The 19,132-nt window shown below is 39.0% G+C and overlaps 1 protein-coding gene across 1 annotated transcript in view; it reads right to left on the bottom strand.

Annotated features, from left to right (window-relative positions):
* Positions 1-2,800: 2,800 nt before the first annotated feature.
* LOC126482359 (actin-related protein 3) overlaps positions 2,801-19,132 on the bottom strand; it is an 84,634-nt gene continuing 68,302 nt past the window's right edge. Inside the window, exon 8 of the mRNA XM_050106439.1 lies at positions 2,801-3,580. Within this exon, the coding sequence (XP_049962396.1) occupies positions 3,485-3,580 (96 nt within the window). The 3' untranslated portion in view covers positions 2,801-3,484. The remainder of the gene's footprint in view (positions 3,581-19,132) is intronic.

Genomic DNA, 19,132 nt, shown 5'->3' on the forward strand with positions numbered 1-19,132 from the left:
CTGTTTGATTCCTTATTTTTTTGTCTTGTCTTTTCGAGTTCCTCCCAAATTCCCCTTCATGCTTGTCGAAATCATCAGCAGTTATCTCAGTCACACTCTCTACTCTAAGTTAACAAGAACAGAACCTATAATAGCCATCACCTCTAAATCCTTATTTTGTTCTAACATCTCCAGTTTTCTAAGCATATCTGAGATATATTCATAAACTTGTTTGTTAACCTCTCAAAATTGTTTGTTAAATTCATTTCCAACTGAAATTCCTCACTTAACTCAGTTACTGTTGTTTGTGATCTACTATGTTTGAATCAAGTTTGGTACGCAATCCTGTTCTAAGATTTATTATGTTTGTATTTAACTCTTCGACTGCCTTATCGAACTTCGCAGTCATCTTCTCTGTAAACACTCTTAATACCTCTTCTACAGCTTGTTACCTACTTTGGGTGACTAAAGGCACATACCAAACAATAACAGATCTACTGATAAACCTCCACTGCAACACAGCTCATAAAAGGTTTGTGGCAATCTCACCATGTAGTGGTGCCAATGAGAAGTTAGAGCAACACAGTGGGTGGTCTGTGATGCTGCTGCTGCTGCTGCTGCTGGCTCTTGGGGAACAGCTGACCACAGTGTAATCAGCTGCCCAATGTCAACATGGAACTGCTTTTATGCAAGCTCCATTTTTTTCTAACCACAGACTTAATATACTATTCTCATTCTTGAATATTTTTGCAGGAGTTAATATTTACTATGCAACCATTTGACACCTTGCGAAATTTCTGTTTCTGCTAGTAATAACTTATGCACCAGTTGTTGACCGCTTGCTATGGATAACAACTACAAATTCTGAGAAAAGTTTCTGGACAATGCTATAATTTCCTTTTAATTCTGACTTCTTCTCAACCAAATGATGTTACTTGCTGACACAGACACATCCACTCGCCCCTGTGCAGGTACCAGAAATGCAATATGGCAACCTTTGTAATGGTCCATTTCCATATATATTTTACGGTCACTGCAAAATGTAAATTTCACTTCCTTGCAGTTTAAACCAGTTGCAGCAGTACTGCGGCCCAGACATCTTGGGTTCAGACTCATTTTCCTTTGTTGCAATGCCTCGTCAGCCTGAAAAGTTTCTTAAAAGAACAATGGTCTCAACCTCTTCCTCTATCAAATATGTATATTCGACTCCTATTACAACATAAACATTGTGTTTTACAGGAGTTTACAGCTCTCAATTATCCAGTCTAATTTATGAACAATGGTGGTTTGCGCAGGTCAGGCACGGATGGGGTTCGCATTGTTGCTGGTTCCAAGTGACAGTTGTGGTACATGCATGCACATGCTTTGCATTTGAAGAAAGTGTGTATCCTGCAAATTACATCTCGCACTTCGTTGCATAGATTTTTCTCTTATCACCATCAGCGATGAAAATTCACAACAAATGGAATGAAAAATCATTGGATAACTTAACGACATCATGTTTAATGCTCACATTGCCTAAAACATTTACAGCAGAGCACTCAGAACTACTGAATGCTCATTGGCTGTTGGTGAATGCCTGATGCAGGTGTGCAGAATGAGCCCAAACTCGACCGCCATCGTTCGTGACTCCAACTATTGCATTCTACAATGTCTCTTGTATATGAGAGCCATTAAGCAATGACTGATTTTTCGTCATAGAGACGTCAACAACTATGTCTCGGACTCTGGAGTTTTTATGGGCTGAAGTGTCCTTCTAGACAGGACGTAAGTGGCATGGACTAATCACTCACAAGTGCTGCAACATGCCATAACATCGCTGACAATGGACACATTTTGCACATACGCTGTGTTCACCCAGCATGTGGTCCTTGTCTGTCTACAAAATGTGGGTTGTAAACATCTACTAAACTGAAAAGAAAATGCCTTTTAATAATTGCCGACTCCATTCACTGGATAGAAAGATCAAGGTGTAATACATTGCTTTACTCCAATCTGGTGCTGGTCTGATAGCATTAAGAATCTATTTTTCAAGTAATCATCTGAGTCCTGAAAGAGAGGAGTATACAGACCTGTATCATCATGCAACAAACATACGGAATAATGTGGTAACACTGGAGTATGTTCTTACAATTTACTAATTTTATGAGAACACCAAGAAATTGGACAAATGTGTTTTTAATGAACAAACTAAACAATAAATCACTATTCCCATAGGAGTCAATTTGTCTGCACTAGGATAAGAGTAGGAATAAATGTAATGCCTCATAGTTGAGGGTTTGACAGGCACAGGAACAAAACAAATTATCATTACACAAACAATGTCCTTCCCTAGGCACACATTCATGTGTGCACCTCCCATTCTTCAAACCCTTAAAACTCACTCACTCCCCTCTTCTCTTCACCAAGAACCTCTACTTAAATTCCTCTCTTTTTCTTGTCTTCGTCTTTGACTGCTTTTTGTCTGTATGTGGAGGGGGAAGCGAGCAATGGCTGCTCTGCAATGCATTACTGCGACCATACATAATGCAGGTTACCACTGTAATATAGATCTGTGATCAAGGACTGTGGGGACCTGCTTGACATTGACGTATTTCCTTCAATTATCAATTCTAAGGGGTTTATTACCCATGTTGAGATTAATGAGCTGACAGGAGATGCAGAGGCTTCCAAGTATTATAGTATTCTCGAAAGATTTTTTTTTTTTTTTAAACTGTTCAAAGTATTTAGCAAGAAAGTAAATTAGATATAACTACAACTGCTCACCAAATATGAAACTCATATTTATTATTTTACTTCACCAGAAAAAAGGAAACATATCCTGGTTTTAACAACGTGTTTATAATTCTGTATCTCATGCTGTGACAAAGAATAAATTACATTTTCTCCCTATATGTTTCAACAACATTATGATATGACATCTTTAAGGAATGCTTTAAGTTTTGTGTAAACATTTCTCATTAAGTTCAGCCGTCTGTCCTGGAAAGTAAATGCATCAGATCCCTCCATAACACTTCTTTCGCTGAACAAGCAACAGAATTGTTTGGAATATTATAAACACAATTACATACACTATACAAAAAGTGGTTGATGACACATGAGCAAGGCCTATAAAAGCAAAAATGCAAGCTATCTTGTAAATAATAAAAACCTGGAGGATTATAAAAAAGCAACTTTTTTTCATAATAGTAGCTTTTTGTTTTTACAATAGCATTTCCATGCATATGAGTACAAAACTTTGAAATCAATCAACATACTTAAATACAAAAAACAAATTCCTCTTTGTTTTGAATTACACATCCTTACAATTAGTGACAGGAACAGACAGTATCAAGTAGGCCAAAATAAATCTTCAAGTTCACAATGAATAAGCAATCCACATAATTAAACTGGATTTGGCTGTCAATTAAGAATAACTCAAATTCACTGTTCCAACAATAAATTCACCTTTATCGTACTGCTGCTTTTCAAATAATTATCTCTGTTAAAAATGTTTGTGCATTATTTATGTCATAGTTCCAAAAACTGGATTGTGGCGACATATACTTGGCCCATATTCTTCATAAGCTGCTTTTGTGTGACAAACCTGGTAAAATTCAGGCTGAAACAAAAGAATTGTTCATCAGTTAAGGGGAATAATCCAACATTTAGAAGCCAGAAATACTGCTTAAAGAAGAATTCTGCAACATACTACAAATATTATTTGATTCAAACAGATGGTCTCTAATTAAAATTCTCACACTTACTGAACCATAAATAGATTCTGAATGAACTAAATAATATCTGAAAGTAGATATCATTTAGTTTTCAAATAGTACTGTTAGAATATTACTAGAACAAACAGTTTCAATTGTAGCATACAATTTTTTTCTTTTGTTTTTGCTATTAAAATACGGCCTCGTCGACAACGAGACCAAATATACAACTGGAGTGCTCTATGCCTTTCGTGAAACTGCAATTTTATAAGTAAAAGCTACGATTAGTGAAGGTTCTCCAAGAAAAAGAGTGCCACCCTCATAACCTAACATAAACCTGAATTAGAACAACTGAACCTCATCCTTTGCCAGGACTGGGGTTTGATTATCTAGCATTTTGCCCTGAAATGAAGGACATCCTACCTAACTTCCTTCCCATCCCTCCGAACAAAAGTGGTGTCCCATAGCCCGCTCAATCTTCACAACATTCTAGTACATCCATATGCCAATTCCACTCCCAAGCACTGGCCACAGGGATCACTAACCTGTAAAACAACCAGGCACAAGACCTGCCCAATACACCCAGCCAGCACTTCCTACTCCAGTCCTGTCAGGAGCTTATCCTAAGCCATCAGAGACAGGGCCACCTGTGAAAATAGCCATGTCATGTACCAACACTGCTGCAAATCACTGCACAGCTCTTTATGACAATATGACAACCAATCAATTTTCCGTCAGAATGAACGGTCACCACCAAACTATGGCCTTGAATAAAGTTCACTACCTGGTCACAGAGCATGCAGCCATGCAAATCATGCTCCATTTCAATGCTTACTTCACAAGCCGGGCCATTCTTACACCCATCAGCAGCCTCTCTGAACTACGAAGATGGAAATTATCCTTGCAACACATCTTTCATTCCCATAACCCTCCTGGCCTCAATGTCCACCAACCCACTGCCCAACCCACTGCCTCCTGCTTCACTATCTCTTTCAACACCACTGCCAAAATATGATCCTGGCATTGTGCATCCAGCTGACACCATATCGGAGCACAGGTGTGTGTGTGTGTGTGTGTGTGTGTGTGTGTGTGTGTGTGTGTGTGTGTGTTTGGGCGCGAGTACCTGTCAATGAATCAATGCTGCTGCTTCTTGGTAAGTGATCTCCTTTGTTCCTAAAATATTTACATTCTACCAGAACTTTCCTACTATAATCATCTGCATAGTAATATGATCTAAAAGTAGAGACTTTGAATGTAAATACTCAAATATGATGACTTTTTCTTATTTCTCATCAATATTTAAAGAAATTATAATGCGGCATAAATTTATCACTACAGCTTTAAATACCAGTCTGACGAAAATATTTTCAAATAGTTAACAGAGTATTTCATCTGTACACTCCATGTGGCAAGGTTTTCAAATAGGAAATTAACCAGATCAGATTATCACTCGGCAAAGGGAATTACAGGAAGCTAACTTGGTCACAGGACTACGTACAGTCATGCTCAAGTTAAAGTAGTGCCCCTGTTACCTGACGGTGGAAGCTAGCTGTAAACAATTTTTTTTTTTTTTTTTTTTTTTTAAGATCCACTAAAATGCCTGCAGGCTGAGAGATATTGTGGTGGCATAGTGTGGAATGCCTAGGGGTGTTGGTTCGATCCTACTACAAAATGAATATACTTTTTCTTTCTTTTTTTATTCTTGGTGTACTTTTAATTTGATCACAGTGATTACCATCTTCATTGCAACAGTTACACAATGGATGAAAAAGTGATAAAATTCAGTTGGCTTAATATGCAGTATGCACATATAAATTTATTTGTTATATTATGATTCATAACTTTTAGAGTGACAGTTATAACACAAACCTAAGTAAGACAAATTTTTCTCACATCATGGAAATTCTGAGAAGGATGCCTCGCCATAGCATTATCTAATTTAGAATAAATTTAAGAGGAGAGTTATGTCATCAACATTCTGAATATTATTTTTTCATATATTAAATCTGTATTCAAAAACCAGATGAAGCATCTGTAAGAAAGCTCATCAGTTTGAACAGGTTTACTGTGAAGTAGATGGCATCTTAAGCTAAATTACCATTCAGTTCATTCTCTGACCAGCATCCTACACTTTTGGGGGGATGGGGTGGTGGTGGTGGTGGTGGTGGTGAGGGAGAAGCTATTGGCTAAATGCAATTTATTTTTAAATTGTACCAGAATAAGAGTTCTCATGTACGAATGAGACATCAGTTTCAAAAATGGCCAATTACATTACACCACAAACACGAGGCACAAAGGCTAGATCATTTGTTCAGTTTGTCTGTAACAGAAGTAATGCCCCAGCTGTGTTCTGGTATGCATGCTACTTTTTTCATTTGTTGTGGCCTACTCTCAGGGTGTATATGCGGACAAGGAAAAAAAATTTCCAAATTTTTCCCGGATTTCCCAGTTAAAAATACACTTCTCCGGGATGAAAACATACATTTTCCGTGTTAAGTGACCGTATATTTTCCCTTATCAATCCTTTGAATGGTTATGGTTTTATACACGGGGTTAGAATTTCCCGGCACTTTAGAAAACAAAACTCAGGGAAAAAGACAAGTTTTGGAAATATCTTTGATGTTCAGCAACATGTACACTGCGTTTCGTATTATGAAAGTATACATTGGAATTCCACCAAACACCACGTTACTTTCCAAATAATTGAAATCGAGATTGCGATGCATATTTGTAAGCCAGTCACAGCTCATGTCACGTGATCTCGCCAGCCGATGGCAGCGGATATTCAAAGCATAGGACACATGATGTAGCCAGCCAACAGCAACATCACTGTTGAGTAGCACGAACAATACATGGAAAGTTAATAGTTTAAATTAATATACATAGTGTTGATACAATAAAAGCAAAGCTTTCACATATAATATCGGTCTCTAAGGTTAATAAGCTGCAAGAGAAGCTAAGCTTTTGTATATGATGTTGATCTTTTTTCCGCGTGTTACACTTAAGATATATCACACAAATGTGCCAGTAAAATTTTTAATAATGACATAAATGTCTGATCTTCAGGGTTCGAAATTCTTCTAAATGGCTCATCATCAAAGAGTTGATTTTTAAATGACAGTCAAACGCTCTGTGGTTTAATAAATTCATGGTACATTCTTGTACATAGTTCAACTTGCCGTAAAAGGATATTTACTTTGAAAGTAACGCTTTTCAAATCACCATTCGCAACATTTTCCCGCGACCTGTTACATATAGGTTCATTTCAGCAGTTGCCGGAGAGTGCAAATAACAGGCAACACCGCACTTGCACTTGACATAGAAAGCCCATATGTACATACGTGTAAAATATTAAAAGATCAAATAATATGTCATAAAAGAAACAACGCATCAGAGGATACTCCAAGAGCATCGGAATTTTGTGAATCATACTAAAATGCGCACATTTAAAGTGCACATTCGTATGTCCAGATTCCCAATGAAGTAGACCTCGACCTGATATAAAGCTTTTCAGTGTGGTTTTCGGAATGTAACTTTTAAAATAAAATCTGAAACTAATGACATATTTTAGCCTTCCCTAATGATCTGAATGCATTTTAATTCACTTGATAGCTACCGGCCACAGATATCTGGTTTGTTTTCATTTGACGTGAGAGTAAACGAGGGGGAAACAGCAAAATCACTAAATGTAAACACAGGTCACGTGGAGACTACCCACTATAACTCATACTGCTCTGTGCATCAGCCCCGTATCTACGATATTTGCTTACTGGGTCAATACTAAAAAAACTGAATTTTCAAAAATATGTTCATCTTGTAGCACATATCTTTCTGAAAAGTCTGAAACATAAAACATATGTGTTCAAGGAAATGTTAAGACATATTATTTGGTCTTAAGTGCGCCAAAGTGCAGTGCCACGCCTCTTCATAAAGCATTCTCCTACCGCACATCACTGTATTTCGCTCTGTGGAATTGAAACGTGTATATTTTGTAATGTATGCTATCAAACTACATTCAGGACAGTGGAAATTGAAATGTCCTGTGATGCCTCTCCAGCTCCCATTCGGCTGGTTTGACTTTTTTTTTTTTTGGCGGATAGGATTATTTTCAATCAGGAGAACAAGAACACTTCAGAAAATTTGCACTCTTTATTGCCTATTAGTTAATAACTTGCTGTTTTGTGTGATATAAAATTAAATATAGGCTACATAAAACCAATAAAGACAAGAGATAAGCAAGAAAGTACACATTTCTTCAACCCTTAGCTCCTAGCACTTTTTTCTTTCTAATCTTACTACAGCTTTACATGGTGTGCTTTCCTTTCTGCGGGAGAATCTATTACCTCATCAAAGTTCGTCAAACGTTTTGCAACATGAAAAATCGAAATGTCGATATCTAATACTGAAAAAGCTGTTAACACACATAATACCCAAGACGGGTGTGGTTTCTCGATCTGATTATGTCTATTTTGTCACTGTCTGCTAGATAAAACAAAATAGGCCTTTCTAATATTGCAGCAGTTTTGAAACACACACCAAATAAAAGAGACTGTTTCTAACAATACAGAATATAATTCATGAAGTACCAATATCAAATGCCTATGAGGCCTACTACAAGCAAAAAGTTTTATGTTAGGAAACAGTTTTGCGTTTCATTCATATGCACCAGTTTCTCAAACCTGAGATCAAAAAGTAGTATTATGAAATTTTTATATAAGTTTGTAATTGTCTTATTCTTCCATAATTTGTGTGATGTCACTGTTTCTTCTCCTTCCTTGTTCTAACAAACAATCTTGTCATCACCAACTTAAGCGGCTGCTAGCTGGGGACTGTACAATTGGTCCTTACTAGTATAGGGGTCTGATCAAAAATTTTCTGTCAAAATTTCATTTTCTTGGATACACCGAGAATCTTTCTCACCTGTTATTCCTGTCAGTCGTTTATTTCCATTCTGGTAGTCTGAATCTATAGATTTCGTTAGTAATTATAACAACGCTGATCATTCGCAAACCCATAATCAGACAGTGATTGGCATTCATCTGTTCGGCTTTACTCCGCTCAGCTCATATAGCCCCGTCCCCTTTTGTCTGCGGAAAGTTTATTTCTAGATGCGATGAGGATTCTCCTGACAGAGACATCACGCATTCAAAAATCAACTTATGATTAATTCAGAAATCAACTTAAAATGTGCTCACAAATGTTCAAAACCCAACGGGGAAGTGGTTCAAAACCATACGAATAATCGATAGACAAACGTGGGCTGGATGCTAGGCGCTTTGTGAAACAAGTTTTTTTCCCTCAAGTATATCAATTTGGCACCCCCTTTTCCCGGTAGCATCTAGTTGCTTGCTGTGACTGCTTGCACAGCCAACAGCCACATTCCTGTAGCCAGAAGCGGGAGAATCTACAACTCAAACGCGACTCAACTGCGCATGAGCACGAGCCCGCTCATAACTTTAAAATGAATCTAACATAAACAGTTGTGACTTCACGCTCATTGGAGGCAATTTGTTGTTATGAAGCACTGCATAGTCTTCCTACAATCTTTGACACATTTTGCTGTTGGCAGACGCTTGCATGAGGACTGTGTGTCGTTGTTGTATATGGTGCATTTCCTTTGCAATTTGAGTTATTTTAGTTATTTTCGTTTTTTTCTTTCGTTTATGTTTTATTGTTGAAGCATTATTCTGCAGTAGCGGGATACAGCAATACACTTTGTTAGAGTATTGGTTCTTACCAGTCAAAATTACAAAAATTTAACTGAAAACTAAAACAATGAAAAATTCCCGGAATTCTAAAAAATCCACGTGTTTTTCCCGGTTGAAAAAATTCCTGGGTTTTCCTGGATCTCCTGGGTCGTATACACCCAGGACCTTAAGGGGCTTATGGAAGTAACATTAGTTCATGGGCAATCATACGAATAATCGATAGACAAACGTGGGCTGGATGCTAGGCGCTTTGTGAAACAAGTTTTTTTTCCCTCAAGTATATCAATTTGGCACCCCCTTTTCCCGGTAGCATCTAGTTGCTTGCTGTGACTGCTTGCACAGCCAACAGCCACATTCCTGTAGCCAGAAGCGGGAGAATCTACAACTCAAATGCGACTCAACTGCCCACCCCCCACACACACACACAAAAGAGAGAGAGAGAGAGAGAGAGAGAGAGAGAGAGAGAGAGAAGAAGAAGAAGAAGAAGAAAAGTTGACAATTTTTCCACACCAAAATCGTGCAGTGGGTTATAAGAAAGCTATGCAAAGTAAATGGCTGAAATTTTTAATATATATTGCTACAATCCTAATCTTGAACAAATTCTAAAATTTTCTTGATATCTTTATCTGTTTCGCAGACAGAGAGGTTCAATGTTATCCTATTTGCACATGTAAAATACGCACATAAAATCTGCTGAGAGGCAAAAACATTGATTACAAAGTGACACAGCATGGGAAAATACCAGTAAAGCACTTCAATTATCATGAGAAGGATTCTCGGAGCCCCACATTGTAATACTGAAACGCACACAAAATTTTTGTGCATGTAAAATCCAATGTTAAACATGAAACTAATGTAAAATCCAGTCTGTGATGTAAAATTAGTTTTGTATTATTTCACTGCCACATAAGTAAACCATCAAAATTTTACTGACCCATACAGTCATTCGCATATGAGTGACATGTTCTGCTCTGGGCAGGGAAAAGAATGGAGTTGGCAGAAAAATGCTCCTATAGGAGCACATAAAGGCAAATATGTTTCTGTTTACTAAAACACTGATTGAAAAGTGTGGTACCAGCCGCCCCATTCTAACTTCCTTACCACCTATAAATATTTTCTCAAAAATTTGGCATGTGAACATATTCATGGTTTTTTATGCTGAGAGAGGAGAGAGTGACAGAGGAAAAGAGACAGAAAATTAATAAATACTGGACGATAGTAGATAGTGGTTGTGGTATAGAAAGAGCAAAGGAGAAAGTGACAGTGAAAAAGAAAGAGAGGGACACAGTGGAACCAGAACACAGTTGACAGTGATGAAACAATGCTAGGAAAAGAGCGAATTAGCTGTTGCCAGGGAGAGGAATAAAAGGAAGGAGAAAGTTGATGTGGGTGAGAGCCAGTGATAATGAGAGACAGAGTCTATGACAATGACAACAAGGAAGACAATGACAGTGAGAAAGAGACAGTAGCAGTGGGAAGGAATGAATACGATAGTAGCAGTAAGAGACGACAGCAAGGTCAAGACAAGTGTCAAGAGTGTCAAGTGAGAGGAGACAGTAGTAATAGGACAGAACAAAGGAGACTGTGGCTGTGAGAGGAGACAATTACAGAGAGAGAGAGAGAGAGAGAGAGAGAGAGAGAGAGAGAGAGAGAGAGAGAGAGAGAGCGCTAGATAATGACAACGAGCTGGACTAAATGAGAGAGTGAGAATGGGGATGTGGGACAGGACGGGTATGAGCGACTTACAGCAATCGACTAGTGGGTGACACTGACGTTACCATTAAAGGATCTTATGGAACTGAGAGGTGAGCTGCATATCAAAAAAGAGCATGTATATGTTTGCAAGACAAAATTTTTGGGAATATTTTTAAAGGTGCTGAGGAAGGCAGAATGAGGCAGTTGTATAAACAGGAGTATATTCATCCTTTTTGTGCTCTGATAGGAGCATTTTTCTGTTGGTTTCTTTATATTCAGTAAATAAATATTCAGTGAACTGACTGGGTGTATGATGAAAAGATTAATTATACAACAATCAGCTGCACATGATTATTAACGTGATGTTTACATCTTCAGCTACTAAAGGATACACAAAAGAAGGAAGCAAAATTGGGCATAGCACCATCACAAATGTCAAATATCACACATACTAAATTGTTACAACTTTGCTAACAACTGGTAATGTTTAGTTGTTGTGATGCAGCCAATACGTTCAAATGGCTTTGAGTACTATGAGACTTAACTTCTGACGTCATAAGTCCCCTAGAACTTAGAACTACTTAAACCTAACTAACCTAAGGACATCACAAACATCCATGCCCGAGGCAGGATTCGAACCTGCGACCATAGCAGTCGCGCAGTTCCAGACTGAAGCGCCTAGAACCGCTCAACCACACTGGCTGGCCTGCAGCTAACAGCACATGACTTTATTATACAGTGGAAACAATATTTCCTCCAGACAAGACGTCATTAATAAAACAGTGCTCACAGAAGAAAAATGTCAGCAAATAGCAGTTTGTCTCAATGACGTGTCCTACTGTTATAGATTACTGTTAGAGGGATAGTTGTTATGAATTCACTTAAAATGTTTAAGCTTAGACTTGTTCTAACGTGTTTAAGAAAAAGGGAGAAATAAAAAGGCTGAGGGTGTGTTGGTGGAATGTAGGCTGTGAAGTGCCGGAATGGGAACGCTACTCAACATACCCACCACCACAGTCTCTGGCTGCTGAGGCCTGACCGCGAGCAGCAGCACACAATGGGAGAGACCACTGGGTGGTGAGGGTGTAAGGAGGAGGTGAGGCTGGGGTTGGGGAGGGATAGCAGATAGCTACATCAGTACCTCTGCCCATATCAAACCTACCAACCACCAGCAATACCTCCACTTCAACAGTTGATGCACGTGGCCGTCAAATCTGTAGTGACGAGAGGTCACTCTCAAAATATACCGAGGGTCTCACTGAGGTCTTCCTCCCAACCTTGTACAAAAACAGATCTCCTGTGCCGTATCACTTCAGTCACCCACCACCTCCCAAAGTCCCACCGTCCGGCCATAGAGGAACATTCCCCTTGTGACTCAGTACCACCCAGGATTGCAGCAAGTGAATCATATTCTCCACCAGGATTTCGCAGCATTTCGACAACCTCTCTTCATTCACTGAAATGAGAAATGTCCTACCCACTATCCTCCACCCACCCCTTTCCCACTGGAGTGTTCTGCCAGCCCACCAAACCTACACAATATCCTCGTCCATCCCTACAAACCCCTGCTCCCAACCTTTTGCCTCATGGCTCATATCCCTGTAATACGACCTAGACCAGGGCTTCACAACATACGTGCTCGCGGAGCAAGCTGTGAGCAGCAAGGCGCGAGCACGGAGCAGTGCGAGCACGCTACCCCCACTACCGGACCAGAGCGGAGAGTGGGGAGAGTCACGTGGGGCACACAACAGCTGCCGCCAGTCAATGTAAATCCGCGGCCACCTGCAGGGATATCACTCACGAATTATTACTGCGACAAATGAAACAAATAAAGGAGAATGTACAAGTGCCACATAATTTTATTAGCTTAGTGTATGCCCCTACATTCGTATTAATTTGTGAACTGTTACACAATAAAAGGTGTCACTGAAGTGTGGGATTCTCGGTTATCTTGTACTTTTTGCCCTTTACAATTGCGTCTATGTTCGGAGTAATTGTTCTTGTGCATTGTAGGCGCAGCGTGCAGTTTAAATTTCGATCAGACAATGCGTTTCTCAGGCGCATCTTGTTACATTTCACTGCAGAGAACAGTTGTTCACAAACATACGTGGAACCGAACACTGATATTATTGTAGCCGCCAGTTTGTGCAAACGAGGAAATCTGTCCTGAGGGAAGTGTCTGTAGAATTCCAAAATGTTTTTCTTGTTCTGAAATTTGTCTCTGTATTCTCTGTCACACTGCAGGTCAATAATTTCTAGTTGCAGCTCAGGACGAATCTCTTCAATATTCGCTGAATATGGAGAGGAGAACAGATCAAAATCACTGTCTAGTGCTGTCAGATCTTGAAAGCATTGATCAAATTCTTCCTTAAGGGCAACTAAACTATGTGAATAACGTTCACAGTCTTTGTGAACATCTTGCATTGATGATAATTTAGGAAAATGAGCTAGATTTCCTGTTTCCAGCTGACTCACCCAAAGTGTCAATTTCATTTTAAAAGCTCGTATTCGATCTATGAAATGAGTAATTAGCAGATCTTTACCTTGTAGTGTGAAATGTTCAAAGCATTCAGATGGCTAGTTAAATCTGCTAAGAACGCGAGATTACATTTCCATGAAGGCTCTTTCAATTCAGGAACACACATGCTATTTATTTCCATGAACATATTTATCTCATCTAATAGGCAAAAAAATCGATTTAATAATTCGCCACGACTAAACCAGCAGACCTCGCTGTAATAAGGCAGGCTACCATACTGGCTTTCTACATCCTCAAGAAAGCTTTTAAACTGCCTGTGTTGTAGCCCATGCTTCCTTATATAATTGGTTGTACGAACAACACTCGTCACATTTTTTAGAGTGATACTCTTTGCACATAAGTTTTCCTGGTGAATCGCACTTTCCTGGTGAATCGCACAGTAGACGCCCCTTATTTCATTCGGCACGGTCAGTTTTTGCATTTTCTCCTTCAACAGCGCAACAAAACCTGATTTTTTCCTAGTCATCGCCGGTTCACCGTCTGTAGGCACTGAAACTAAGAATTCCATGACAATCCTATTTTCTTCAACACTACTTAAAATATCACCTCCGGTTGTAGTGTTCTTCATGGCTACTACATCGAGGAGCTCCTCCCTCACCTGAAGATCTCTATTAACACCTCTAATAAATATGGCAAGCTGCGTTGTTCCAGTGATATCAACACTTTCATCCAGAGCTAGAGAATACGCCATAAAATCTTTACAGATATTTGCAAGCTGGCTCTGGACGTCGTCTGCCATGTCCTGTATGCAACGCATAATGGTCATGCTAGATAATGGCACAATCCGAAACTGTTCAACTTGAGATGGACACAAATGTTCTGCTGCAACTACCAAACATTCTTTTATTAAATCGCCATCAGTGAAGGGGCGCAGGGATTTTGCTAAAAGCAAAGCAGTTTTGTACCTCACTCTGAGAGCTGCCTCAGTTGATTTTTCTTCGTCGTCCAGATCTTCTTCGGATAGCTTCCTTTTAAGTTTAATAACTTCCTGTGCATGATCTGGTCCATCACATTTTCCACTTCCGTAGTCTTCCGCGTGGTACGACATTATATGTCGCTGCAAATAAAATTTCCTAAAAGAATTCAGCGTTTTGTGACATACTAAACATTTTGCAACACCATCTTTTTTCTGTAAACACATACAATTCCTCCCAGTGGGGGTTGAATTGCGAAAGCATGGTTGGGGTTACACAACGGCGATTTGACATGATTCTTAACCAGCGAAGTGACTGTTAGAGCTGATAGCAGTACTTTAAACGTTACACAGTCAGCACGAATTCAATAGGCACGCTGCGGCCCTATTCAAACGTGCGCGCGCATTTCCCCTCCCTCCCCCCCCCCCCCCCCCCACGCCCTACTCCGCGACCTTGCACCTGCTCGTGAGCATGTGCCTGAGCAGACGTCGAGTACTCGCGCTCAAAACCGGCCAGTTGTTAAGCCCTGACCTAGATGCTTGATCTGTTCCGTACATCCTCCCACCACCACTACTCCGGTCCGGTCTCAAGCATCTATCCCGTCAAAGGCAGGGCTACCTATGAAACCAGTCATGTGTTCTACAAGTTATGGTACAACTAATGTGCTGCATTCTACATGGGTATGACAACCAATAAGCTGTCTGTTCGCGCTAGTTCATGGCTCTTGGTAGTTTACTGATGCTTGGAATACAAAAAATATAACAACTATTTTGTTAATTAAGTAGAAAAATAATTAAAAACAAACATTATCCATCCTTACAATGCAAGTGACTGTCTGCACTCTCCCTGCTTGGAGCACCAGCTGTCAAACAGTAACAACTTTTGCAGCAGAGAATGTCACAACTGTATGGTTTGCATGCTGCTTCTATGACACAGACAGCTGTACTATAGGTGCAATTACACCAGAGGGTACATTACAACCACACCAGGAATGTATCTGTGAAAAGGCCACCAGAACAATATATGGGTTATGAAGGAGAACAACAGCGGTATCAATAGGAGCAGGGCAACAACCTGAATGACTGAATGACATTAGCCAACATGGCCTTGCTATATAGGTGGGGGTGTGGATGGCTGAAAGCAAAGGGACACTACAGTCATTTATATTTCCCAATGACATACAGGTCTAATATCTGCATTAATGAGGATGGCATCCTTTTGGGTAAAATATTCCCACATTTGGATCTGTGGGCAGGGACTACGAAGAACGATGTTGTCATTAAGAGAAAGAAAAGTGGCACTCTATAGGTCAGAGCATGAAACGGTTGATCCTTTCATTGGATAGGTATGTTACAGGATTGATTAAGGGAGACTGATTGATTGGAGTTATACAAACTGTGCATTAAGGAAGCTCATGGGAGGAAGAATATGACTTCTAACCAGGGAGCAGATAAATCTGATAATTGGTGAAAAAAAATAGGAATGTACCTAAGCTACTGTGGACAGCTTATTGACTGCATTATCATAGTCAACATCCACTTCAGTAGAACAATGTGGAATGGGGTAAAGGAGTGAAAGAGGACATTATCTGGTGGAATTCAGTGCAGAGCACAATTTAATCATTGCTACACTAGATTTAAGAATAATAAAAGAAGGTTGTACACTTGGCAGAGACCTGGAGCCACTGAAAGGTTTCAGATAGATTACATTGTGGTAAGGCGGAGATGCCAAAGTCCAATTTTAAACTGCAGTACATTTCAAGGGCCAGATGTCTCTGACACTCATTTACTGTTTATGAATTGCAGATTAAAACTGAAGACATTTCAAAGAGGTGGGAAATTCAGGAGATGCAACCTGGATTGATTGAAAGACCCAAAGGAAATTTAAAGTTTAAAAATGAGTAGCTTCGAGATACAAAACAGTGAAGGCAGAAGGCAGCAGAGGATCACAAACACAAAAAGTCAAGGCCCAATAGAAGTCCTCAAATAGCACACAAGATACTTAATTTAACCGATGAAAGAAGAAAATATGTAAATGCAGAAAACGAGGCAGGCTAAAGGGAATACAGACCTAAACAAAATGAGACTGATGGAAGGCATTAAACAGTGAAATGAAATGGGAATTGCTGGAGGACAAATTTGAGGACTATAGGAAATATGAAAAGGGAAGCACCTTTACTATTAGTAAGAGCTACAATGGCAAGCCAGTACCAAGCAAAGGAGGGATGGCTAAAATGTGTAAGGAATATGTATAGGGTTTCCACAAGAGAAACACACTCCAAGGTAGTATAACAGGAAGTAGATAAAGATTAAATGGAAACTGTGATACTACAAAAAGAATCTTACAGACCTAAGTTAAAAAAAAAAGCACCTGAAGCAGATGATATACCCTCCAAAGTACTGAGAACCTTGGAAGAGCCAGCCATGATAAAACTGTACCAACTGCTGTTAGTAACAGGATAAACTCTCTCTGGCCTTATGATGAATGTAATAATTCCTATTCCAAAGAAAGCAGGCACTGACAGGTGTCAGTATTACTGAACCAACAGTTTAATAATTTATACGTCCACAATATAAAAAATATCATTTACAGATGAGTGGAAAAAAAAATGGTTAAGTCCAACCCTGGGGATGATCAGTTTGCCTTCCAGAAAAATGTGAGGCAGTACTGGTCCTAAAGTTGATCTGACTGTACAAAAGCAAACCTACATTTACAGCATTTGTAGACCAAGAGAAAGTTCGTTACAATGCTGACTGGGACACTCTTTGAACTTCTGGAGATAGCAAGCATAAAAAACAAAAAGTGGAAAGTTACCTTATACACGAATCTTACACAGAAAACAGAATAAGAGTTGGCGTACACGTAAGGGAAACAATAGTTGAGAAGAGTGTGTGACAGGGTTCCAACCTACCCCAATATTTAATCTGTACATTGCAGAAATAGTAAAGAAAACCAAAGAGAAATATGATAAGGGAATTTAAGTTTTGGAAGAATAAATAAAACAAAAATTTTGTTTGCTGATGACATTGTAATGCTATCATAGACAGCACAGATATTGGAAGATAAGTTGAACAGAATGGACAATGTCTTGAAAAGAGATCATAAAATGAACACAAAAAAAGTAGTGGAGCATAGTTGCACTGAAGTATGTGATGACAGAATTGAATTAGAAAATGAGAGGAGTTTTGCTATTTTGGCAGCAAAATAACTGACAATGCCCAAGGTAGAAAGGATATAAAGTGCATTGGGGGAGGGAAATGCAGGGAAGGCTTTTCTGTTGTCTTGCACAGAAAGTGAAGCATGGATGATAAACAGTTAAGAAAAGAAGGCAAAAGAAACTAGAAATGTGGTTCTACAGAAGAATTCTTAAGATTAGATAATTTTATTAGATGTGTTTATTTACTGAATAGAACTAATAAGAAGCCACTGAATCACATCGAGGAGAAAAGAAATTTATGGCACAACTTGACTACATTATGGACACACCTTGAGGTATCAAGAATCTTAAATTTGGTAATGGAAGGAACCGTGGTGAGCAAAAATTGTAGAGGGACACTAAGGCTTGTTTTCAGTAAGTAGATCAAAGTAGATGTGGATGAAGATGCTTGCATAGCATAGATACCATGGAAATCTGCATCAATTGAGCCTTTGAACCAAGTACAACAACAATAATATAAAAATGATAATTACAGAGGATGAATATGACATGGTTAGAAGAATAAATACTAAAAATTCACACATAAGATTTATGTTTTGGTCACTTAGCACCTCTCTCACCTCACATCCAGTAAGGTCTTGTAGGAGGTGTGTTTGAAAAGTAAGGGCCATTTGTGTATATTTAAATACTGGCAGCTCACAATAATACATGCCATAGAATGATAGTTTATAAACCCACTGAGTCAATGTTTTGATTCATTACTCATCTGACTGTGTGTGAAATCATTTAACAATAGCTTTCAAAATAGTTGCTCCTGCAAGTTATGAGTTATGGAAAGGTTAGGCAATGATGCTTGAACTTTAAATCTTGCAGTAGATATGTTTGTAATGAAAAGCAGAGTGGCAGTGACATTATGCAACAAATGGAAAAAAAAACCCGTACTCTGGTTGATGATTCACAGTTGGTTCTCCAGCTGATGAATTTCCTCATGCTTTACACACCATTGTTTACATCATGGACATAGTCAGATATTCCAAATTACATGTAAGGTGAGTACCAAAAATGCTTATCAATCAACACAGAACATCAAGTAGTTAAAACAATGGCTTGGTGGACAATAGTTTGAAGCTCAAGAGGCACTCAAAACTACCATTGTTAACTTGTTCAGTTCACTGGTGGAGATTTACATTGCAGACAGGTTGGAGTAACTAATGCAACATTGTGAAAAAAGTTTGAAAAAATAAATATATATGTGAAAGGTCTATTACAGAGATATGAGCCATACTGCAAGGGGTTGGAAGCAGGGGTGGAGTAGGGATGGTCAAGGATTGTTATAGGTTGGGTGGGTGGTAGAATATCATTGTGAGACGAATAGGTGTCCCATACATCCTCCCACTACCACATACTCCAGTCCTGTCACTGGCATCTCCTACCCAATCAAAGGC

This window comes from Schistocerca serialis, chromosome 5 (assembly GCF_023864345.2).
Source record: "Schistocerca serialis cubense isolate TAMUIC-IGC-003099 chromosome 5, iqSchSeri2.2, whole genome shotgun sequence".
Classification (NCBI taxonomy): domain Eukaryota; kingdom Metazoa; phylum Arthropoda; class Insecta; order Orthoptera; family Acrididae; genus Schistocerca; species Schistocerca serialis.